The sequence below is a fragment of the Eucalyptus grandis genome, chromosome 6 (genome assembly GCF_016545825.1).
Source record: "Eucalyptus grandis isolate ANBG69807.140 chromosome 6, ASM1654582v1, whole genome shotgun sequence".
Taxonomy (NCBI): Eukaryota; Viridiplantae; Streptophyta; class Magnoliopsida; order Myrtales; family Myrtaceae; genus Eucalyptus; species Eucalyptus grandis.
In genome coordinates this window covers 38,116,052-38,142,345 of record NC_052617.1, presented here as the reverse complement: position 1 = coordinate 38,142,345, position 26,294 = coordinate 38,116,052, and the positions used below count along the sequence as shown (strand labels likewise).

The following is a 26,294-nucleotide window of genomic DNA, read 5'->3' as shown; positions in this document are numbered from 1 at the left end:
GCAGATAGTCGTTTTTTGATATCTATTACGGGAAAAATCATAGAGGATACAATTTGAAAATTGTCTCAAGTATCCATCTTCCGTGTTCAGACGTCGGAAGGCCTTGAGGACTTGAGTCCTGCCGCCGAAGTCCTGGTCACAATCCTAGCTTTGGGAAACCCAGGAGTGCAGTCGGATACGTGGGCAAGGCCATTGAGATTTGAGCACAACTATGGATCTAACTGAGTAGGGGTGATCGGTTCTCGGTCCAATTCAATCCCACCCAAAAACTGGGAATTGAATCGGAGATCTAGCTAGACGGTCTTGGGACCTAGAACTAGAACTGACCACCCTAGTTTGGTCCAATGGCACCGATTACTTGGTAATTATGCCTTCAAATTTTAGCATTCTAAAGGTAAATCTTTCCCCCCCAAAATGGTAGATAATGGACTAGGTAAATTTTTTTCACCCCCCAAAAAATATTTACTTGATGTTATTTTAGGATTTGTCGCTATTTAAAAAAAAAAAAAACATATAGTCAATCTGGTTCTCCTCCAGAATTGGGAACCGGACCGACACCCTCGAGAGCCACCTAGAACCGGCTAGTTCGATTTGATATAGGCAGTTCTCAGTTCACTCGGTATGATATGCTCACTCTTAGATTTAAGCATGGGGACCAAGGTCCAAGGTCTTGAGCTCATGCTCAGGGGAAGCTATTTGTTTGTCCCTAAGTGTGGATTTTCTATTGTTTATGATTTTTTTTTCTGTTAACTCATTTTCTTAAACAATTCAAAAGTCGTGAATAGGGAAATATTTTTCGATAGTAAACTTGCTATGGAACAAATAAGCCTCAATGTCACATCTATGTCATGCTGCTGCGTGACCCTTGATATAAATATCCTCGCATGTAATAAGATAGCTTGAAGAAACGCAATCGGTTAGGCACTCACTATAAGTAGCCCAAATAAAAAACTATTCCAATTTTAGAGAAGAAATATTTTAAAGTTAAATATACATGGCTTTTAACCATCGGATATACGCAATTTAGCGATTTGAGAATTGACATGTTCGCTACTATAAAAAAAATTAATTAGTTGTCACGATCGTCAAAGCTGCCGCAACCTCCATCATTGAGCCCACGCCCGCCGTGGCTGCCGAGCTTAGCAGCAAATTTGTTAACGTGGACGAGCAAAGGACTCGAGCTCAAAGCTGTTGAGGTCGAGGCAGATCGTAGCAGACCAAATCTGGCTATTGAGCGACGACCAACCTTCACCACCATGACCTCCATCCTCGATCAGATTGCCTCGCCGTGGCCACCATGACCACATACAGAGTTCCCTCCTCTGTCATCGTTGCCGTTAAGTCACTACTCTCTCTCTCAAGGCAGCACCTCCACTGGTGAAATGTCAAATCTCAGAACCGGCCAACACCGGCGTCACACTTCCAGATCTGAAACCAGGCTCATCTATGGCCACGACTAGCGAGATTGAGATACTTATTACTGACGATCAAGGACGGATCTCAAATACCAAAAAGGAAAATAGAGCAAGTAGAGGCCATGCTCAGGAAGACAAGCCAACCACAAAGCACGTGTTTGGTAACAATTCTATTCCCGAGAACAGATTCCAATAAAAAATAATTCTTTTTTATTCTGTTTCCGGGAACAATTAGAATTATGTTCTCAAGAATAGATTTTAATCAGAAATAATTCATCTTTATTATGTTTCCGAGAACAATTAGAATTCTGTTCCGAATAGATTTCAATCAAATAATTTTTTTATTCGTTTCCTAAATAATTTCTAAGCATTTAAAATTGTTTGATAATTGTCCAAAATTTCTGATTCGACGAGGCCCGACCGATGGCCAAGCGGGATTGGGTGGGCGCCCGCCTAGCCACCGGCAAGGCTCAGCCTCACTAAATCGCGAGGCTTGCCTAGCCCCAACGAGCTCACCGGACCGGTTGCCAGCAACTGGCGATGGCGGTAGACAACAATTGTGGGACGGCGGTCGATGAAGAAGAAAAAAAAAGACAAGAAGAAGAGAAAAGAGAAGAAGAAGAGTTGATTTTAATTCTTAAATTTGTTCCCAGAATAAGAATCAATTTTTTTTTAATTATTATTCTTTATTCCGTTCCAAATCTACTTCATGGAACAAAAAAATAAAAATTTGTTCCCGGGAACAAAAATTTTACCGAACGCGATTTTGTTCCCAAACTAATCCTGGGAACAAAAAATCAAAATCAAACATTTTTACCAAACAATGCCAAATCAGAGTGGTTTAGCTTAAACACCAGGCAGTGGCCAGCCCACGAAGAGGCATGGACATTAGATTCAAGGTGGCTAGAGGAAGAGAGAGTTTGACGGAGAATTTTAATTTTGTGACTATAGGAAGAGAAAGATTGGGACTCGATCTACAATTAGATCAGAGTAACACACCACGTCAGTTGCTAGTGCGACGCTCCTAAATCACTGAATATTTTCTCATTTTGCAAAAAGATAAATAATAGAACAAACTTCACCTAACGTTTCACTCTCGAATTACTGTATAACATAATCGCGGGGAAACAATGTTGATATAATAGATATTTCCTTTTGCACGTGTTGCTGATTTAGTTTTTCAGTTATTACAGTTAATGGAGTCATGTGTGTTGGTTATCATAGTTTTTTTAGGTGTTAGTGGGGTAAATGTTTTATGCAAAATATGGGTAGTTATGGTGTGTCTTACGTTATTTATTTTGTCTTTTGTAAAAGACTTGGTTGTTCTGTACGTAAGATGAAGTTTCAGCCTCATTTCTCCTCCCTTTAGCAATTTAACAGTGGTATCAGAGCCAGAGAGAAGTGTGAGAGAGTTAAAAAAAAAAAAGGTTTAGAGGTGTGAGATACTTTCGTGAAAAAATTATAGTAGCAATATTTCCAATGGCCACCGACAATTTTATTCAACCAGCAATTCCACGCTTTGATGGTCACTATGACCATTGGAGCATGCTGATGGAGAATTTTTTATGATCAAAGGAGTATTGCTCGGTTGTCGAATCTGGAATTTAAGAGCCGCCAGTAGGCATGACTTTGACAGATCCTAGAAAGCAGAATTGGAAGCTAGAAAGTTGAAGGACCTGAAGGTAAAAAATTATTTTTTTCAGGCTATTGATCGTCTCATCCTGGAGACTATTCTTTGCAAAGAAACTTCCAAGAATATTTGGGATTCTATGAAAAATAAATATCAAGGCTCTGTTAGAGTGAAGCGTGTACAGCTTCAAGTTTTGAGAAAAGATTTTGAGACATTAGCGATGAAATATGGAGAATCTGTCACTAGTTATTGTGCCAGAACAATGGAGATTAGCAATAAGATGCGATTCCATGGCGAGAAGATGGACGATGTCACCATTATGGAGAAGATTTTGCATTCCTTGACATCAAAGTTTAATTATATTGTCTGCTCAATTGAAGAGTCGAAAGACATAGATGCGCTCTCTCTTGATGAATTGCAAAGCTCCTTATTGGTCCATAAACAGGAGATGAACAGAAGTTCAACAAGTAGAGGAGCAAGCATTGAAGGCTTCTACCAATACTCATTCTAACAATTTCAGAGGAAGGGGTAGAGGTAGAGGAGGGGAGATCGAGGAAATAGAGATGTTGGCAGGAATTTCAAAGCCAACAATGACCAATTTCAAGGCAAAGGCAAAGCACGAAATCCTAACAAATTTAAGGTTGAGTGTTTTAGATGTTATAAATTTGGTCATTATGCATCTGAATGTTATACTAGGCTGCCTAATAATAAAGAAAAGGCAGAGAGTTCAAATTTTGTTGAAGAAAAGGAAGCAGAAACGTTGTTGATGGCTGTTCAAGATGAAAAGAAGCGTGAATCAGATATTTGGTATGTGGATACAGATTGCAGTAACCACATGAGTGGAAGTAAGTCTTCTTTTTCTCATCTAAATGAAGATTTCATTCCACTGTGAGTTTTAGGGATCATTCTACTGTGAAAGTGATGGGAAAATGTAATATTAAGATAAGAACCACAAATGGTTTTGTGGAAACGATCTCTAATGTATTAAAAGTGTTATTGTATGTTCCTGACTTGAAAAGTAACCTATTGAATGCTAGCCAATTATAAGAAAATGGGTTATATAATCACCATTCAGAGGAGTGTCTGTGAAATTTATGATTCTGTTAAAAGTGTTATTGCAGTTGTTTCTATGAGTTCAAATAGATTCTTTCCATTAAAGATTGAAAATATGCAATCTTGTTTGATGGCTGAAAAAGAAAGATCCATCATGGCTATGACATTTTCGCTATGGTCACTTGAGTTTTGGTGGATTGAAGACCCTCAAACAGAAAAACATGATGACAAGTCTTCATCAAATTACTGTTCCTTCCCAAGTCTGCGAAGAATGTGTTGTTAGCAAACGGCATCGTTCTCAATTTTCAAAAGAAAAGTCATGGAGAGCAAATGATGTTTTGCAGCTGGTGCATTCAGATATTTGTAGTCTTATAAACCCATCTTCTAATGGAAGTAAAAGATACTTAATTACTTGATGATTTTTCCAGAAAAACTTTGGTTTATTTTTTACAAGAAAAATCAGAAGCTTTTCCCACATTTAAAAGCTTCAAAGCTCGTGTTGAAAATGAAGCAGGAAAAACTATTAAAACTCTTCGAATAGATCGTGGTGGTGAATATTGCTCCAAAGAATTTGAAGTTTTTTGTGCAGAGCATGGCATTCGAAAATAGCTTACTGCTGCATATACACAACAGAATGGTGTATTTGAGAGAAAGAATAGAACCATTCTCAACATGGTGAGAAGCTTATTGGCAAAAGGAAGAGTTCCAAAGACTTTTTGGCCAGAAGTAGTAAATTGGAGTATTCATGTTTTGAACAGAAGTCCAACTTTTGCTGTTCAGAATATGACACCTGAAGAGGCTTGGAGTGGAAGAAGACCAGCTGTAGATCACTTGAGAATTTTTGGATGCATCCCATATGCCCACGTTCCGGATGTGAAAAGGAAGAAACTTGATGACAATGCTGAAAAATGTGTCTTTCTTGGTGTAAGTGAAGCATCCAAAGCATATAAATTATTCAATCCACTAACAAAGAAGATTGTGACTAGTAGGAATGTTGTTTTCAATGAAGAGAATACTTGGGATTGGAATAGACAGTAGCCTACCCAAGTTCTTTATGACAATGATGCTGAACATGAGCAAATTTCAGCACCTTATATGCCCCAAAATTCATCAAATACAACTTCTACAACTGCTGGAATTTCACCAATAGGCGCTGAAGTCAATGAAGAAGAAGTCCAATCTTTTCGCCGTGTTAGAAGAAAGCCTGCTTGGATGGAAGATTATGAGGTAACTGGAATTGGAGATTCAATTACTCACTTTGCCTTATTTTCAGACTATGACTCTACAACTTTTGAGACTATGACTCTACAACTTTTGAGAGTGCTGTCAAAGAAGAAAAACGGAGAAAAACGATAGATGATGAAATTAATTCCATTGAAAGAAATGATATTTGGGAGTTATTTGATCTTCCGGATGGACAAAAACCATTGGTGTAAAGTGGGTCTTTAAAACAAAACTAAAGGAAAATTGTGAAGTTGACAAATATAAAGCACGTTTAGTAGCCAAGGGATACAAGCAGCAATATGGAATCGACTATACAGAGGTTTTTTCTCCAGTTGCGAGACATGACACGATCACATTGGTGGTTGCATTGGCAGCACATAATTCTTGGCCTATATTCCAATTAGATGTCAAATCGGCATTCTTGCATGAGTACTTGGAGGAACAGGTATTTGTCGAGCAACCCCTGGTTATGTCAAGATTGGAAATGAGCATAAAGTTTATAGATTGAAGAAAGTTTTTTATGGGCTAAAACAAGCCCCTCGGGCTTGGTATAGTCGCATTGAAACTTATTTTCTTAAAGTTGATTTTTCAAAATGTCCTTATGAGCATACGCTTTTTGTCAAGATTAGAGATAAAGAAAAAATGCTTATTGTCTACTTGTATGTTGACGATCTTATATTTACTGGAAGTTGTGATGGCATGTTTGAAAAATTCAAGAAATCTATGATGGTTGAGTTTGAAATGTCTGATCTTGGTATGATGCATTACTTCCTTAACATAGAAGTGGCATAATCGGATGATGGAATCTTTATTTCTCAAAAAAATATGTGGGAGAAATTTTAGACAGGTTTCGGATGAACGATTGTAATCCCGTAAACACTCCAAATTGAGTTTGACTTAAAGTTATACAAAGATCGTGAAGGGAGGAAGGTTAATAGCACACTTTATAAACAAATTGTGGGCTGTTTGATATATTTAACTGCAACAAGACCAGACATAATGTATTCTGTGAATTTAATTAGTAGATATATAGAGAATCCTACACAAATGCATTTGTTAGTTGCCAAGAGAATCCTTCGTTACTTGCATGGAACTAGAGACTTTGGGCTATTTTACAAGAATGGTGAAAAGTCCGATTTGTTGAGATTTATTGATAGTGACTATGCAGGAGATCAAGATGATAGGAGGAGCATTCGGGTTATGCTTTTATGTTTGGAATATGTGCTATTTCGTAATCATTCAAGAAGCAACCAATTGTCACATTGTCAAGTACAGAAGCTGAATTTGTTGCTGCAACAGCTAGTGCTTGTCAAGCTATTTGGCTAAGGAGAATTCTTGAGATGCTACAATTCAAGCAACCGGGACCTACTAAAAATTTTTGTGACAATAATCAGCAATAAAACTCTTCAAGAATCCGGTGTTACGTGGAAGGAGCAAGCACATTGATGTGAAGCTTTATTTCTTGAGAGATCTTAGCAATAATGGAACAAGTGATCTAATTTAATGCAGGAATGAAGATCGAATTGCTGATATATTCAAGGCCCTCAAGGTGGAGTCATTTGTGAAGCTCAGAAGTTTACTATATGTTTGCACGGTGAAAAATACATGGAAGAAGCAAGCATATTGATGTGAAGTTTTATTTCTTGAGAGATCTTAGCAATAATGGAACAAATGATCTAATTTACCGCAGGAGTGAAGATCGAGTTGCTGATATATTCAAGGCCCTAAAGATAGAGTCATTTGTGAAGCTTAGAAGTTTACTAGGTGTTTGCATGTTAAAAAAGTTAAATTGAATGTTAGCAAACATCAGTCTAAGGGAGGGATTATTGATATAATAGTTATTTCCTTTTGCACGTATTGCTGATTTGGTTTTTCAATTATTAAAGTTAGTGGAGTCATGTGTGTTGATTATCCTAGTTTTTAGGTGTTAGTGGGGTAAATGCTTTATGCAGAACATGAGTAGTTATGGTGTATTTTATGTTATGTATTTTGTCTTTTGTAAAAGACTTGGTTATTCTATACGTAAGATGAAGTTTCAACCTCCTCTCTCCTCCCTTTAGCAATTTAACAAACAGCACTACTTGTGTTCCCATTTCTCTCGTGCTCTCGTTCTCAACATTGGAAAAATTACTGCAAAAATACTACGTAGAATGGTAAATAATGTAACCCAGGACCGTCCTAATGGTGCATGTAAAATGGAAGAAACAAAAAGGGTGTAATCCCCGGATTCACAAAAACCATCCTCGAAGATTTGCAGTTCTAAAATGAATCACAAAAGGGTAGATCCCGAATTCAGATCATGCGCTTCGCCAAGAACTCGTGCATGAAGAAGAGATATAAAATGCCTGGAGAAACTTTCGTTACGTGCAAATTGTTCTTTAGCACGACAATGTTGATCTACTGCGTACGTATCTATGAATTCTTTGGCAACATAGACATGCCAGCCAACAAAATCCAGATTGTTACCGACCCTCTCAAAATATCCCAGATTTCATATCAAAACCCAGCACACTGTACAGTTTCTCCCTGTCAAAGTCTACAATGACAAAGGTCAACAGGGGGCAATTAATTGCTAAGTCTCGAGCATTTCTGATGTAGAAAATATTGGTAGAATGTCTGAAGTTTGCATTTAATATCCCATTTGGTAGCAAACTACATTAAGCAAATTCACTTGATGCTAAAAAAAGAGCTTTATTTCGTTCAACCATCACAACATTTCTACCCGCTACCGGTAGGAACAAATAGTAAGTTCCAAGCAAACCTACACTCCTTATGTGCAATGTGAAAGCAATTAGATTCAAGAATAAGAATTGATTCTCAAGAATCTGAACATTCTGAGGTTCTGAAGGGTTATGTAAAAATTAGTCCACACCAATCACATAAACCTTATGGAGATCCAATGTGAAGCATCGGAACAAGCACGATCTCCTTGGCCACTGCACAATGTGAGCTGATACCTCATAAATTCAGAGGAAACATGTACTGGCCACCCAAAGTAGAAAGACACATGAGTAAATGACTCCAATGCACAGGGAGAACAACATTACCTAAAATGAAGCCGTCTGCTGTCAAATTTTTCTGTTCACTCTAAAATTTCTATTCCATACGGATCTTATTTCTATTTACCAATGCACAAGTAGAGCGCTCGTTAAAATATCTAACCAACTCTTTGTTCTTAAAGGCAAGTACTAATCCAACTTCCTCCTTCACACTTTCTTTAAGTTCCTATATATGCATCAAAACCTCAGTAAAGAGAAGTTCATGACAAGGGGCAAGACCTTTAAGCTGAGTGGAATACTAAACATACCGTGCAAGAAAAGAATATTGGAAGGCATTTCTACAGAAAGAAGATTAGAAATCATGGACTCAATTCATTTTCTGCAAGCATGAGATATAGGACAGGGTACAGGGAAGACCGCAGAGGGAGACCGAGAGTTCTAGAGTGAGGTAACAAGAGAGGCTATTATACTTCAGACAAAAGCAATACCTAGCACTGGAAATGATGCTGTTCGACATGTCAAAGGTGATACAAATGAAGTAGTAATGGGGACAAAATAAGACATATTTGTTAAAAAAGAAGTACAATTTTCTTCCATTATTGCCAGGATTAAGTTAACCAGCCTGTAAAATCTCTTTCGCGTGTAAGCATAGTGGAAGCGTTTGATACATGTTAATCCTTTCCGGACTTTAAGGATGTCGCACATACAGAATGAGCTAAGCAAATAAGTCAGACGATATCAAATATAGTAAGAAATGCTCAACTAGCTATGTGCATTCCTTTTAACAACAAGCAAAGGAGATATGCACAAAACAGTAAGAAATTTACAACAGTTTTTTCTTAGAGAAAGCTCCTAATGCAGCTTTGCCACCAAAAATACTAAGGAAATATAAACATGAAGCTTTTCACAGGAGAAGAATAAGAAGGAAGAACTGCCACTAACTGCCTGTAAAGCAGGATTTAGGGTTAATAAAAGCTTACCAATAGCTCAAATGTGGATATTCCCTAAACCTGAGATAAACAATCTCCCAAGCAATTATCCATGCAGGTAAGAGACTGAAAAACAATTCGACATATAGCCCTTAGACCTTAGCTATGTTTACATTTGAAGGGGAGCTGACATTGGTGGATCCCTCCTTTCCAGTTTCATTATTTAGATTCATCTGGTTGCAAAACAAACTAGGGGAACTAACTGTTGATTGCCCTGGCTCTCTATAAGCAAGTAACTGGTTGGAAATTGGAGTTTGGTGTTCCTGCCTTTCCTTACACCTGTGTCCCTTTTCTTTCTTTTCTATTTACTTCATAAAAAAAAAAATAGAGATATACTAAAAGGAACACTTGTGTTTCCACTAGGGCCTTGTTGTTTCACAAAAAATTAATACTTTCAAGTGGACAGAAAAAGATACTTTCTAGGCAACAATTCTTTCCCATCCTTCTAATAACAAACACTTTCAACGGAACGGGGAATGTAAAGAGAATTCATAACATAGATCCTTTTCCCTCAACTAATTTGCAATTGCGAAACATGTCTATACATACACAAACAGTTGTAATTCCATCCAATCCACAATCCAATTCCCTGTGATCCCTATCTTCCCATGTTCTCAAATTTGTAAAAAAATAAATTTTCACTGGAGTTATCTGCAATTAAATAGCGGGGGTAGCAACAAAGAGCTCTAATCTCAAACCTGTAGAGCACAATCTCCCCAGAAGTAACAAGTTTCCCGCCCAAATGGCAAAGATCTAGCTAGGGGCCTAAGGCTGGCCCTTCATTGGGAGAAGCAATACTGCCACCAAGAAGTATAAGCTGAAAGGAGTTCACTCATATCATTCATTAATTCAGAAGGACAATTGAACAGTAAAGACAATTTTTACTAAGGTCTCTCATTTAGTATGGCAAAAAGGAAGAGAAACTGAAAATGAGGGGCAATACAACATTTGCTTCATCAGTGCCCAACAGTGCTGCCATGCTGTTAAAAACATAGGGAGTTTGCCTGGTAGACCTATTTAATATAACCCGGTTACACTTGTTCATCGCAAAAAGGAACAGGAGATTGAGCAAATCCCAATTTTTGTACTATATTCTTACTCCACCTTCTAGTCTGTCATAATTACTGCCACTATACTAATGGCCAAGCATCATAGTTTCCAATATAGCCAACTCTCACTAGAAAGCACCGACTTGGACAGTTTAATAGACATTCTCATCTCTATCAATCCTTTTCCCCCATTCTCACATTCTTCTTAGTTCCATCTTCTGCATTTATCATAGATCCTAATGCACTAGGCTCACCAAGCCACCCACATCATCCGGGACTAGAAACACCCAAGCTCAAAAGTGAAATCTCAAGATGCATATCAGCTAGTCAGTGAGTTTGATCGAAATTCGTCAACTGACCCATTACAATTCAAGCATTTTCTCCGATTTAAATGGCAAGACCTGATGGACAATTAAAAAAGTACTTAACAAGAAGACAAGTCGACAAGTAAATTCCACTGATACAACAACATTATCAACAATAACAATAACAGCAAGAAAAATGATTTTTCGCATGATTGTCAAACATTACCGGCCTCAAATGAGCATTCACATGCAAAACCGGTACACAATCACTGACCGATTGATCAAGGCAACTCAGTGAGCCCCGCCTCGAACACAAACCCTCTGCAGAAACCGTCCCCATGCGCCGGAATGCCCTCTATCCACCTCCACTCCGCTTTCTTGTCAAGGCAATCCCACAACGCCAATCTCCCGACCCTTTTCCCCGAAAAGCACACCCTGTTCCCACCTCCGAACACCTTGAACTTGCTCGACTCCGCGAAGCTCTGGAACATCTCCACGGGCATCCGCCCCGCCTCTTCCCACTCCAGCGTCTCCAAATCCAGCCTCAGAATCAAGATCGTCGAGCAGGAAGCGTTCAGCGCGAACGAGGACTTCAATCCGCCCACCATCAGGATATTGTTCTCGGTGCCCTTCACGAGGCGCGGCCGCTTCAATATGTCGAACACGTCACCCCACTCGTGCTTCTCCAGCCTGATCCAGTGGTGCGCCGACTTCAGAGTCCTGAGCGAGCAAGAGAAGAGCTTCCACTGGCTCCTCCACGGCGACCCGATGTCGCAGAGCGCGTAGACGGCGTCGGAGGCCAGGACGGGGCTGCGGGGCTTGGAGGGCAGGTTGGAGGAGAACTTGAGCCACCGCGTGGAGGATCCGGAGCCGGAGCCGGAGCCGGTGAAGTAGAGGGCAGCGAGCTCGGTGAGGACCATGACGCGGTTGGCGGAGTCAACGAGGACGGAGCCGTGGCGGGACCAGGCGGAGCCGAGCTGGGGGAGGACGGAGTAGCGGCGGGTCAGGGGGTTGCAGGCGACGAGGGACTTGGCCGCGTCGGGGGAGTCGTCGGCGGAGGAGTCGCCCCAGAGGTAGACGAGGCCGAGGGAGGAGGCGACGGGGTGGAGGGAGCGGAAGGGGAGGAAGGACAGGGAGAAGCGGAGCCACAGGTTGTCGCGCGGGTCGAAGGCGTAGAGGAGGGGAGGGGAGGAGGTGGTGGCCACGTGGCCGTGGTGGCCGTGGCCGTGGCCGTGGTGGCCGTGGTGGCCGTGGCCGTGGTGGTGGTGGGGAGGGCGGAGGGCGAGGAGGCGGAGGGGGAAGAGCGGCGAGATGAGGCGGAGGAAGGGAGGGGAGGTGAGGGTTTGGAGGAAGAACTTGGAGAGGGATCGGCACACGATGATCTGGCGGAGCGGGAGGGCGGCGAAGATCTGGTGGAGGGTGTCCTCCGGCAGCCGGTAGATCGGCGGCGGCGCGCCCTCGTCGTCGTCCATGGCCGCCGCTCCTTGGACTGAGTCTCACACACACAGGAGAGAGAAAGCGAGAGAGAGAGGAGAGAGAATATTTCAGAGCTGCAGAGGTCGTAGGCGTATTTTCGCGTTTTTTCTTTCTAGTCTTTTATAGAAAATGACAAGGTCGTTCAAAATGATGAAATACTGTAATCTGAAGATTTCCTCTTCCTCTTCTTTTTCTTCTTCTTCTGTGCAATTTTTCGCCTCGGAGTTTTAAAAATTGATTGGATTCATCCCAATTGCGATCCCGATCCAGTGCTCACTACGCATCTCCCAAAAAAAAAAAAAAAAAAAAGGAAATTATTTTCTTAGAAAAAAAGATAACACTATTATATGAGGTGGCGCCACCGTATCATACTTGTAAATTCTCTTTCTACTAAAAGAAAAGTTGAGCATGTTTAGAATATGATTATTCATTACGTGCTAGACCCGACAAAATATGTCATAAAATCTTTTCTTAATTCACATTTGATAAGTCGGATTGTTATATGAGTTAATCATAATTCAATAAATGGATCATTAATAGATTTAAAATGATAAAATTTAAGATAATATGAATATTGGGAGTTTATAATTTACTTAAACTCGACTTACATTTATGTTGACAAAAAAAAAAAAAAAACCTTTATGACTGTCTCTTCAACTTGCTTCATTTTACTATAATTCGATTTCACACTTGTTCACCCTATCTTTTCACCTTAATCAAAGTATGAATTTTCCTAAACTTGGTTAAATATAGATATATTTTAGAAATATGGGTTGAGTCATATATGAATGAGGTCGATATAAATGACTAAATTTGTATTGTATAGAATTAAATCAATTTGAATCAAACTGTTTTTAGTTGACTCAAATTCCACCCGGGCCACCTGTTTAACAAATCTATAACATACCAACTATTATCATAGCATGCGCAATGGATTTTCCATGTTCACTGCATCTTACCTTGCTTCATAAAGTCACTAAACTGGTTGTATATGAACCTAATGCTAGTCAATCATTAGATCACGAGAATCATACTTTGCTCAAATCAAAGGCTAGGATGCATCGAGCTTACATACATTTAGAGCACCTAAAATCATTCCTAAATTTGACCAATTAAATGGTTATTTGTACCTTGGCTCATGGGTCGGTTCAACACACTCATCATTCTAGAGTCGGGTTCTTTCCCCTTTCTGGGCCAGAAAGCGATATCCGCATTCACTCACGATCCACAACATCAAGATTGATTGGGAGGACTCGCCGGATCCAAGTCGATCCTATCCGCCGCAATCGCCGATTATCTCGATCCCACGGGTGCCCACGTTTTGAAGTAGACCCCGGTACAGGACCGTACTTCGGGGAGAGTATTCGCCCAAATTCATTGATCACGCCAACCAAGAAAGTCAAACTTTATGGCCGCACCGCATCATCCGCGAAGGCAGCAGGAAATTGCCCAAACACGGTCTAGACGAGTAATCTCCATGAAGTCGGGAGGAAACTCACCCCTAAACATCCAAAACATTCAGGCAATATTCATTGGTTTTGGGGAGTTTCATTGAAACGGAGGAACCCTCCATATGGCGATGCCGAGCAACGATGTCTCGATCCGGACTCGTAATGTAACGGGATAAACCAGAAAGCCAGTTCGAGAAAAGGACAACGGATCTTAACATAATCGACAACTATGACATTTAAAACAGACCGTAATCGCTAATTCATCACAACATTAGGTGAGGTTCTTGCCCGCTGATTCATGGTTCGACCCGAATATAAAGTGCTCTATATTATCACCACGCCTTCCACCCGTTTACTCCTACAGTAACAACAGCTGAAGAACATACCGCCAACTGCATCGTCGACTGACTACATGATCCTATACATAAATATGAGAAACCCAAACCCGTATATGTTAAAACTTCATCGCCTACTAATCGAGACCCATCTAAAAGGTTCTCTCACAAGTTACATGTTACTGAATCCTAGGGTTAAAGTCTAAAAAGCTTGGGTGGGGCTGTCCATTGCGAGTCTGCCCATTGGTGGAAGACTGCTGCATATGCTGCTGCTGCTGCTGCTGCTGCTGGTGGCGGTTCGGGCCACCACCAAACTGATGCAATGGTGGCTGGCGAGCAGAAAATTGAGGGATTGGCCCTCCAAAAGGAGCACCGTTGACTGCTGGCATCTGGCCTGCAGCTATTTTAAGCCGTTGGACTTCCTCCTTCAGTGCTTCATTTAGAGCTGCAAGCCCAGGAAAGAAGAAAGCAATTCAAACGGAAACGCTATGAAGCAACACACCCAAAACTGGAGAAATAAGACAGACCATAAATTTATAACCAGATGTCAGCGAAGAATCCCTGTATAACATTGTAAACTTATGTCCGGCCTAAAGGATGGTTGCTTATGAAGGAAGAGTCTAGGGAATGCCTGCTAAGAGCTTAACTTGTGCAATCCATGAGACCAATAATTACAAACTTCGGTTGATTTATCTTAACTATTCTAATTTGGTTTTCAAGTTTGCAATTATATATAACCGGGGGGGAAAGAATGACTCTTTGAAGATGTAATCTTTCAGTAGTACAATTTCAGTATTTGACTTTTTTTAGCAGGAATCTCTGCATTTCAGTACCTGCGTTCTAAGTACAAGATGGAAATACGAGACATGCACGATTGTGAACCTAATTAGTTAATTAGGAATTCCAAAAAAGTCGAATGATTAATTTAAATCAGTTGTATACTGAGAAATGCATTGAATGCGTGACTATATGGCTAGCCAGCCTATTAAAATTTAATGAAGATTTCAATCATCCTTTGTTTAAGTTTGGAAGTTTTTTAATTTGAGATAGATAACTGCACATCCAACACCTTCATGTTTGGTACTGGATACAGAGTTAAAAGGGAAAATACCATCTCGCAGTTGTGCTTGTTGCTCCATAGCCTGTAACCTCAGTTTGAGTTCCTTATTTTCTGCCGTCAACCCAGTAGTATCTCTCTGCATCAATTAAATGAGGTTCTGGCGCGTTAGCCTTCCACAAAACATTATTAACTCTGCTTACAGTTATACTTGTGCAAAGTTAGGTTTAACAGGATAAAGGCCGAAGTGGAGTGAGTCAGGAATACAGAAGGACTAGTAGCATCTCTCTGCATCAAATTAAATGAGGTCCTGCACATTAGCCTTCTTCAAAACATTATTAACTCTGCTTACAGTAATACTTGTGCAGGGTTAGATTAGTGAGTCAGGAATACATGAGGACTAATTAAGACAGATTCAACGTCAGTGATGCCTTTTACAAGATGAACTAAAGACTCAAGCATTACACCATCAGGTAAAATAGACAAGGAACAAGCCCCAGGACTTATTCATTCCAACTATCGTTTAATTCCAAAAAGGAGCTCAGCATAAGTAATCAGTTGCCAAGCCCCAGTCTGGTAGGAAAAAGTATTGACATCCTGCTAAGTGAAAAATGAAGAAATTTGTGACGACACAAAACCCAAAAGGGTAAAGTCCTTGGTCTTTAACAAGCTCTATCCAAGCTACAAAAAGAACCAGCGTAGAACATAGCACAGAATAGACAGCATAAATGATAACAAGAATGAAGATAATGAAGTACTCAAATTACAAAAAATGAGTTGCCACACTTGAAAGTCTCTTTTTAAATGAGCTACACTTTTTGCAGTAAAACTCTGACAAGATTTGAACTTTAGAATGAACAATACCAATCTTATAAGGCTACAAATTATATTATCCTCCTCAAAGAGGATACCATACCTCATATTTAATCTCACCCTCCTCAAAGACCACCAGACCGAACAGTTGCAAGTATTTTCAGGAAACACAGGAAAGTAGGCAGCTAAGCTGAACAATATATTCATAAGGACTTATCCCATCTAAGCTTAAGGGAAATACTACACCTAATCATCTTATGTCTCTTGATACCCTCATGCCAAACAACAAGTCCATCAATAACATTCCTCTATTTGCTAATAATGAGATATTTTATGGAGCCTGGCGAGAGATGAAGAATTTATGTTCTGTTACATCTTAATAACACATTTACAGTGGTGGTACATCAGGCATATCAGTTACTAGAGCTTCAACTTATATTACCAACTAATGCGCCATCCTTAATTAAAAATTCTGGTTCATGGCTCTTCAAATCATACCTGTTTGGGAATGATAATTACTACTTAGAATAGTTCCGTCAACATCTTGCATATCAATCTTTTCTTTTTGGGTTGGTCGTTAGTTTATCCCTTTCTGCCTGCAGGAAAGGGGCAGAAGTTCTTCTTTTGCACTTCTTTGAAGAATTGTGAAAGGATAAGATATTCTTAGGGGGTACCCTCCAAGGGTACTAGGGCAACTGGGTGATTGATGTTTGCTGGCAACAACTGATGTTACTTTTTCTTTATTTGAAAGAAGAGAAACGACTGATTTTGGCCAACATGATATACAGTTCAGAGCCAAAATGAAAATGTTAGCAAGAAGTCATGATCAAACCAAATCAAAGTAGTAACAAACAAAATGGAGTGGTTGCAACATTCGGATGCCACTTAACTTTTTCTCAATTCCATTGGTTCGCTTGCATAGAACCACATCCCACATATTATGACCTCAAAATTTAAGATGCAAAAAAAAAAATGTAGAGGCAAGTATGGGAATGAACAGGTAATGTCAAGAGGAAACTTTTACAGAGATAAGGTAAGAGGAAACTATCATATTTAAAAAGGCATAATCTTTTGGTTCAGACAGGTCCAACGTTACGACTATTAACCCACTCAGGAATCATGCTGGACTTTCTGAGGTAGCTATAACTCACATTTCTGAATACATAATCAAGCAACTATAATAAAGTGGAACCCAGAAATATTCCAAAGCTACGTTCTGCTCTTCCGTGTAAAAGCATCCTTACCTTTTGTGCCCTTTTCTTTCTGGCCATAGATGCTGTTTTGCCAATTAAATTTTTTACTCCATTATATGGAAATATCTACTTTCGACATATACAACTAGAAGAATCAATCTACTCCAATAGATGTTCACAGCACGTGTTATTACTTGCTATGGCCTTTGAGTATCAAAGAAGAGATTATATTATAGAACTGAAGTCTTACAAGAAAACACAGGAACGACGTGAATCTGCCACACCAGCTTCAGGAAATTCCTTTGCACGAAGTTTTGTTGACTAGCTTAGGTATAAAAACTATAAAACTAATAATAAAATGCAATTCATCTTAATGCATATCGATTACCAACAAAAATCCAGCCTAACTGAAGGTATAAATTTGAACATGTAGATGAACAGGTCACTATAAATTAGAGTAATCCTCCAGATCAGAAACAGCCACACCACAATGAATTCAAGCTATGGTGTCATTATTTGGACATGCTCTATCGTCTTTAGTTTAATCCTTTCTTTTGCATCCTTGGCATTTAGTCTTCTATAGTAGAGTTTTACACGGGTAATTCTTTTATTCACCTTCTTCTAGTAGAATATAATCAAATTGTAAGAGAAGATTCAAGTGTGGTGAAACAATGATAGGATTTGACTAAGAAGAAGCCAGGCCACCGAGTTAGATAAACCCCAAAACCCATATTCCCCCACCACCTCAACAACAGAAAGCCAACCTCCATACCTGTAGCAGCGTGACCTGAGCAGAGAGAGTGGTTGCTTCTGTCTGAAGTGTCTGCACCTTCCTCTCAAGCTCATTTGTGTATCGTATCTTCCTCTCCTTCGAACGTGCTGCAGACTGTCGGTTCGCAAGAATCCTACTCAACATGAATAAATCCAGTAAGGAAAAGAGAATTTGAGAAAGTAATTTACTCAGATAAACCCCCTTGAGTACAACATAAGAGTGATCAAAGCAAATATTCTCCGCTAAAACTCGACAAGCTTTCGATTTTGCTCTAAGAAACAGTTCAATTTAGACTGTTAATGATTGTAGGAAACAAAGATTTCAAAACTATCTCCAACCATTTGCAGCACAACGGCACCAACAGCCGTAATAAAAAACTGCAAAGAAGCAAGGTCGAAGGCGCCAGAACGAAAATTACCAGGTTTTCTAACTTCCGATGCTACGATTCGAAACCAGATATGGTCGAACCATAAGATTGAGAATCATGCAACCGCAACTTTCGTACAGACAAATGCAAATAATTTGGCATGTGCTCATACATTGAAAGACCGAAAGTCAATACAAAGCTAACAGAAAGGAGAGCACACCCAAAGAGCTTAAAGCACACCTTTTAGCCCTCTTAGGATCAATCAAGGCCAGCTCGGCCAACCTGTCGGGAGCCATGGCCTTCTTCGCAGCATCACTCATCATCAAGGAGTCGAGCTCGAACGACGCCGACGAAGATCCGTCCATCGAGTTGCTGTGCCTGTGGAACGCCCTCCTCTCGGAGGCCGCCGAAGCCGACTTGGCGCCGAATCTCTCGTCGCCGCCGGCCCCACCGCCGGCGCCGGTCAAGCTCAGCCCGTCGAAGAAGTCGGAGTCGACGGAGAGGCTCCGGAAGTGGTTGATCGGGGGCGAGGGCTTGGAGGACGAGTCCTCGGAGTCCACCGCCATGGAAGTAGCAGCAGCAGCAGAAGCAGCGCCAGGAACAGCACCGCCGCCGCGGGACGGGGTGGGGGTGGTGGCGGCGGAGGAGGAGGGGAGGTCGAGGCCGGAGAGGTCGAGGTCGGAGGCGTCGAAGAGGAGGAAGTCGTCGAGGCGGAAGGTGGTGTCGGAGTGGGCACGGCGGTGGTGCGAGGCGTGGCGCTGCGGGGTGTCCGGCATCTGCTCGATGATGTCCATGGCCGCGGCCGCCGCCGACGACGCCGCCATGAGCGGGGCTTCGCGGAGAACTGCGGCGGCGTGGCCATCGGGGGAGGCGGGCCCCGCCGGCGGGAGGTTAGGTGGCGGTGGTCGGGTGGCGGAGAAGGGATCGCCGACGGAGAGAGAGAAAGGGCCAAGTGTGGCGTAGGAGATGGTTTTGATGGACTTTGACAAAATGAGGGAAATTAAAAAAGATGATGGGACGATGGGATGGTGATAATGAAGTGAGAACGCTTGTATGATTGAAGCTGACCCCCTCCCTCTCTTGACCCTTTAAAAAAAAAAAAAAAAAAAAAAAAAAACGCATCTTTATTTTATTCTTCTCTTTTTGATTCTAATTCGCTTGCTCGAGGGGTTTCACTAATTTTTAATCTAGTTTGTAAACAGTAGGGGATGGACCATGTACTCGAAACCTAAACATCGCACTAAATTTAGCAATCGCGCAACCACGTAAGCCACAAACCATAAAGACATAACCGAAAAATAACATAATTTGTAAAAACTCGAATGTATAAAAGGTGGCAAAGAATTATATAATCGTGGGATTTCGATGTGAAAAACGACACGAGGCACCCTTTTTGCCAATTATTATGCATCACCCCTTTCCGGAAGGGAAAAACAAAAAGCGTAGTGATAAAATCCAAAGCGAAACCAACAATAATATCATCACGACCTAACCCATCAGTCCGTCTACCAAATCCTGCTAACAACCGTCAATAATTTACTCCCGATTCGGTCCCTCTCCCGGAGCGGGTACCGCCGCATCAACGCTCCTCCTGCTCTCCCTCCGGAGATTCCCCGCGAGCCCTCCCGACAGTCATCTCTCCAAACAAAACAAACGGAGCAGGAGAAAGAAAAGAAAAGAACAGAAAATCAACGTAGGATGCGCAGTCACATCCCGCGGTCTTTCTCTCGATCGGGGTCGTGTCTGCGGTTCCCCCCAATTCTCCGAAAGCGACAGCATTCGAAAATCCGGAGCCAGCAGTGGCGAATCAAATCGCATTGCTGATAATGTAAGATAATGGAGATTTTAAAAAAATAATAATAAAAAAATTTGCGGTGGATGGAGAGGGGGAGGAAGAAGAAGCGGGGAGAGGGAAGGGCGGGAGGAGGCGCCAGTCGCGTCCTTTCGATTTTCCCCGTGAGCAATCGATTCGAGCGGCGACCTCAACGTGGTTTGTCGATGGTGCGCTGCGGTCGAAGTCGCCGTCATGATTGCAGGTGTTGACCCGCCGGAGTAGCTCGCGGTGTTTACCGACAGACGTAGATATCGCGCGAGGAAGGGGAAGAGTGTATACGCCCTCGGCCCATTGGGCTTTTGAGCTGATGGGGGTGATAGTTGGGTTGGGCCTTTACTGGGCTTTCTGGGTAGAAAATCGATGGGCCTCTGTGTATGTGTGATGGGACTAGCCGAGGCCCGCAGCAGAAGCCGGGAGGTGCATACTCGACATAATTTTTCATGGATAGAAAATCCACGACGTTCTGAATTCTCCGGCCCACCCCCGTTGCCATCTCTGCGCAGAAGTTAATGCTGCCGAGGCCCTCATTCTCTCTTTGTGAATGCTTCTTACATGGTATCCACCGCCTATGTTATTGACGTGCATGGAGAAACAAAGCACTTGCTCACAAGCCGACTCTCGAGAAGAGAAAGAAGAATGTTGAAGTATATCATGTCGCTTGGCTATAAGGTTCTTCTGCTCTTTATATACATTTGACTTCTCTCCATCTATTACTATTAATTTAAGTAAAAAAAGAAAGAAGAACGTTTAAATCAATTTACTTGAACTACAAGACAAACAAGGTAAACGAGACCACAATGCCTTTGTGATGGCGAGGTTGGGCCATAGAAATTTGCTTTGGGGCAAACATAAGGACCTCATCAACCGTTACAAAGTGAAGAAAGGGTACGCGACACGCTACTCCAGCCCACCCAATTGCCATCTTTCTCTCACTTCCTCACAAGCTTAATTCTCAAAAAGAGAAAATTCAAACATACTACATCACTTGGCTATAAGATTTAAATACTATTTACAATCATATAACTTCCCTTCACTTGTCAGTTTAAGTTTTCAAGTAAGATTTAAATGCTATTTACAAACATATAACTTCCCTTCACTTGTCAGTTTAAGTTTTCAAGTTGGGTTTTCTTAAAAAGGTAGAAGGAAAACTGGAAAAACAATTGAATCACTCATTTGAGTACTTGGAATCCCGCTATTTGGATGATTGCAATTCACAAGGTTAATGTTTATTTTAAGAATCTCGTGTGATGGTTTCTCAGAGTGAAGGGTTGCTCAAGAGGAGATGGTCCTCCCTATGTTTCCCAAGCTTTTCCTCTGCACGTATCCATATTCGTTTCACCTTTGTTTTCCTTGCATACGATTCATCACTTGAACCTCCATTCTCTTCCACATACGATATATACACGTCATTTTTGGGGAATCCGTACCCCATTTTTCAAGTGGTGTTCCCGTAATTATTGTCTTCAAGTGGGGTTTTTTTTCTAGTGGCTTTCGGAAATTCTCATATCTCCCCTCCTCTCCTCTCGTCCTTGGGACAATCCCATCGTCTCAGAATTGCACTAGAAGAGATCTTTGCGTAATTCAAAGGCATGCGCTTGGTCATATCGTGTAGTTCTCCACCACTTTCTGTTTTGTTTGCAGCAGAGGGGACACTAACACCACCGCGTCGATGCGTCATCGGCTTGCACCTCGGCTTCTATTGATTTGAATATTTACAATAACATCAAACGGATTCAAACGTCCTCTCGATCTAAGGACGATTCGAAATAACATTAAGCCGACATGGACAAATCCAGAGTCAACGTGTTTGGGTTATATCTAGTAACTCGAAGATTTTCTGTTTGCGAATGGAACCAAGAACGGTACCTTATTAGTAAATGCGATGTTCTCGTGAACACGAGAGATCCTGTGAATCTACCGAGGCATGCTCTCCTATTGTGCTTAGATATTTCACTATCATATTTACGTGCCGTCGCCATAAAGCTAATGTCTACCAATAGCACGTGTGCTTCTTGCGTATAAGGTGCTTCATAGACCCGACAGGATCAAAAGTTGAATAAAAGCAGATGAGACTCTATCGAATCTTCAGAGAGATATATGTAAGAATATGTAGGTGTGCATGTATGTGCATGACACTTGCTCTAATATCATGAAGCGGTTAGGAGTCATGGAACAAACTCATGGATATTCAAGATGGTGTGCTATTCCACAAACACGGTTCCTTTCTCAGCCTTTAATAAGGAACTGCCTTTTAGTTGCCAGAAATCACGAATCTATCTCATAAAACTTTTACGTGTTAGAAATTTTCCGATCCACGGGATGGTAAGTGGCGAGCATACCAATATAACCAATTCACCTTATCAAGCTAAATGCGTAGCCCTAGGCATCTAAGGACGTTAGATGTCGAGGAAGAGAGGCAAAAGATTTATGTTTGTGTTCTTTACAGAGCTTCTTTATACACACAAGATTCGGTTTGATGGATTTTCGGTACTTGAAAATAAAACAACTGTCAAAATCGCGATCTGCAACTTTGTTCATTAATCAAATACGATCTGTGCAATGGATTCTTTTGACACGTAGTGTGTACATATCACGATTGCTTTTTTGATAGTGTTTCTCCTTAAATAAAATCGTGACTTGTAACTTTGTTTGTTAATCAAATGTGAGTGGTGCAATGAGTTCTTTAACACGTAGTGTTTACATATTGAGGTTTCTTTTTTTTTTGAAAGCATTTCTCCTTAAATAAGATTTTGAACCCACGTCCTCAACTTAACTTATCCTTAACATTTAGATTTGACGAGTCTTACCGTGAAATTCACAGAATGGAGGGCATTCAGTGCACCAGACCTATTGCCTTCCCTTCATCCCCACCATTGCCTAAAATGACGTTAATTCCCAAGAAGTAGGGCACCAGTGATTCTTTATTCAGTAGTGAAGAAAGCATTAACGTCTCATCCCTGCTTTACTCATTCCTATCTCCACTTATCATTGACAAACGGTCGTTGGTGGCGGCTTCCTCGATCTGATCCAAAATCCCTCGAACATCCGACTAATTCCCGTATGATGTGGCAGTCTGCACAAGCTCGTCGTCCCGTCCATATCGATCACTTACCACAGTACGCGGGCTCGTACTCTATGGGTAGCTCCAAGATGACGTGCAAGGTGGGCGATTTGTTTTTAAACCTTGAACGATGAGGATCAACACGTATGTCATTTGTACAAACCCTTTTCTCGATTGTTTACATCCCGATGACCGTCGCTGTCCGTACTCCCAACCCTTCGAGGCTTCTGCATATCTTCTGATGTTGTCAAGCTCACCTCAAATCCTAAAGTATCGCTTAAGTTCCATCGCCGAAAAGTTCCGACATCTAAAGCCGATCATAGCTGCTACCGACACTCGGTTTGATTCACAGAACAAACTCGTCACTTCACTTCCCCATGCACAGAAGTCATCTCAAACGCTTGAAATTCCTATAAGAGGATCAGCAGACACCCAAAGCCATGATCGGGACGCAACACACCACAAACCGGTGATGATGGGGGGGTTCATCATGGTGTCATAAGCACGTACGAAAAGAATGGATGAGCACCCAATCAACAGGAACGTCACGCACAAAGCAAAAGCATTTTTAATGCATTCGATCATGGGAAGTTGGGAGTTGGTGGTATTTCGTGTGGAATCCACACTCCCATTTCTCATTGAGTAATGTATCTTTCTGGCTGTCGCTCTCGGATCTCTCGTAGGCTTGAGTGCTCTCCTCATCAGACACCATTATTGTGGCCTTTTTCTTCATAAAATTAGGTCTAAACTTGGATGGGGGATAAAAGAAAGATAAATGTGTGTTGCCCACCAGACAATTCTTTAAGTGATATGGTGTGATGAGGATAGGGACCCAGAGATATTGCGCCCCGCCCCAAAAAAAAAAAAAAAAAAAAAAAAAAAAACAACAACAACAACAAAAAGATAATATGACTATGACTACAGTTCTAATAATTGCGGTTGTTGTTATTATAGTTATAATTACTATCTGGACTTGGTTTGCTGGTGTCGGTCTAAAATACAACATCGAAAAGATGGAGCTTTCCATTGATCACACCCGAATTAAGTCGCGAGATATTCGATGACAACAAGTAGCATTTGTACTGTGAGCCTGGTTTCTCAATACGAAAAGAGACGAGGCTGACTATAAACTTCAAGAGATAACACCGAAAAGCACATGAAAAGGAAGGAAAAAAAGGGGATTGGGTGTATGAGAATAGACAATTTATTGATTAATTACAGGGATCAAGATATGGAAATCTTGGGTTGATATCATAAAAGTATATTGAAATTCTAGTTGGCTTCCCTTTTAAATTTTATGGTTTGATATGGCAATTAAATTGGCTGGCGTAGGACCTAAAACAATAGCCACGTTATATGCCTTGAGTGTCCTTTGAACATTCCATTGGTTGTACAAATAAAATATAACATAGATTATCTATCTTGGTAAATATATCTCGGACATATTATATACACTGACATTATACAAACTATGATCGCTTTCAATCTTGGCCTTCTTGCATAAGAAATGACAAGCGGAGTGAGCGGACTATGGGTTGTGGTTGGATTTCAAAATTGAACCAAAGCATGGTCAAAAGTTCAAGTGCCGGCTAGAAAAAAGAAGAGATTCTTGACTAAAGAGAGATTGAGATCCTGGGCACATTTTTGACTTTTGACTTTCTTACTTGAAAAAGTAAGAGAATATCTATGACGATTTGATGTTTCTTTTCTTATCCAGTTAGATTATTAAATAATATCCTCGTCATTCACATATTGGATTCTTAAATTAAATTTCTTAAAATTATTCAAAGTCCATAAGCATGGTATTTATACGAAAATGAAATATATTTCATTTTACTTTGAAAATCATTTTTCTGGTCAAGATATATTATAATGCAATTTATGATGACGACTACGAGAGATTTGAGATCCGAGGCAACTTTGGGCTTTCAAACTTGAAAAGGTAGGAAAATATCAATGACAATTTGAATGTTTCTTTTCTTGTCTAGTCATATTATTCAATAATATCCTCGTTATTCTCGTGTTAGATTCTTCAACTGAATCCCTTAAAATTGTTCGAACCTATAACATGGTATTCTTGTGAAAATGAATTATATTTCATGCACCACCCTTGAATATTTACTTTGAAAATCATTTTTCTTGTCCAAATAGGCATTACTAGAATGCAATTTACGACGGTGACCTACGTTATCTGAAAATGCTAACAAACTGCGCAAACCCTGCAAAAGAAGGAAAAGAGAGAGAGAAAGAAAAGGACGGGCCAAAAAAAAAAAAAACCGAAACTTTCGAAACGCCTGAAGTTTCGTTTACTAAACGAGAACCACTCTCCTCGTTCTCTCCCTTTGGTTTTGTCGGGCAAAACAACACTCATGCTTTATTCATGAGCTGATAATCTGCTAATACTTGTCTTAAAAACCACGTTTGGCTCTCATCCGTCGTCGATGCTGTCTTTAAAGACGATAATCCCCCCCGGTCTGTCATTGATCTCCATTGATAGATATTAAGCGCCCACCAAAGCCATTGTTTTTCATTTCATGTCTCCATAACTTCCGCTCTTCCCCAGTTCCCATCATCTTCTCTCGGAGTCTCAATGGTCAGGCCTTTCGGTTTCAGTTTTTTCTGCAGATTGTAACATTAGTTTGCTCGATAGCGTAGAAGCCACCGAAGGGTTTGATGTTCCGAAATTATATGTTTTGTGTTTCGTTTCATAGGTGGAGTTTTATCGCAAGCCCGGTCATGATTTAGAACACATAGGAGTGACTTCGCATCACGTTGGTGCGGAAATTGTGCCTACTCGGGTACCGTGGATATACATCGGAGATTGGAGACCGCGTCACCACGAGACTGACCCCGGAGAGCTGGGCGGGGTCCGGCTTATACTAAAGAAGTCTGTCTGCCGAGCTAAGTAATGTCCTCTCGATTTTACTCCTTTATGCATGTCTGGACATCAAACTCAAACTGCTCAACCACCGAAAAGAGGCTGTCCTCTCATCGCTTTGAATGCTCATGAGCTTGAGAGCAGCATATATGGAAAGTCCGATGAAATCCGTTTTTGCTGATGATAGTCTGCTTCTGCATCAGCCACATTTTCTTGAACGGAGAGTCGCAAGTGATCGCTGAGCTTCGTATTTTAGTGTAGCTTTTGGAATATAAGAGAAAATAATTACTTTTTTTGTATCGTATTGTATGTTTAAGCATACCCCACCATTTCCTCCACCAAGTTGGCCTTTCCCCCACCATAAATAACCCCTTACCGGCGTGTGCCCTCCAC

At 41.0% G+C, this 26,294-nt stretch overlaps 2 protein-coding genes across 2 annotated transcripts; both read right to left on the bottom strand.

The window, feature by feature from the left end:
* Positions 1-10,648: 10,648 nt before the first annotated feature.
* LOC104449608 (SKP1-interacting partner 15) lies at positions 10,649-12,247 on the bottom strand. Its single transcript, XM_039315768.1, has one exon. The coding sequence runs from the start codon at positions 12,134-12,136 to the stop codon at positions 10,946-10,948; it is 1,191 nt and encodes a 396-aa protein (XP_039171702.1). The 5' UTR covers positions 12,137-12,247; the 3' UTR covers positions 10,649-10,945.
* Positions 12,248-13,802: 1,555 nt separating this feature from the next.
* On the bottom strand, positions 13,803-19,083 carry LOC104449607 (transcription factor VIP1). The gene is made up of 4 exons (XM_010063826.3): positions 18,369-19,083; positions 17,762-17,894; positions 15,038-15,122; positions 13,803-14,371 (listed from the first exon to the last, which is right to left on the bottom strand). Exons 1-4 carry the CDS (start codon positions 18,950-18,952, stop codon positions 14,106-14,108), a joined length of 1,068 nt encoding a protein of 355 aa, XP_010062128.2. The 5' UTR covers positions 18,953-19,083; the 3' UTR covers positions 13,803-14,105.
* Positions 19,084-26,294: the final 7,211 nt, after the last annotated feature.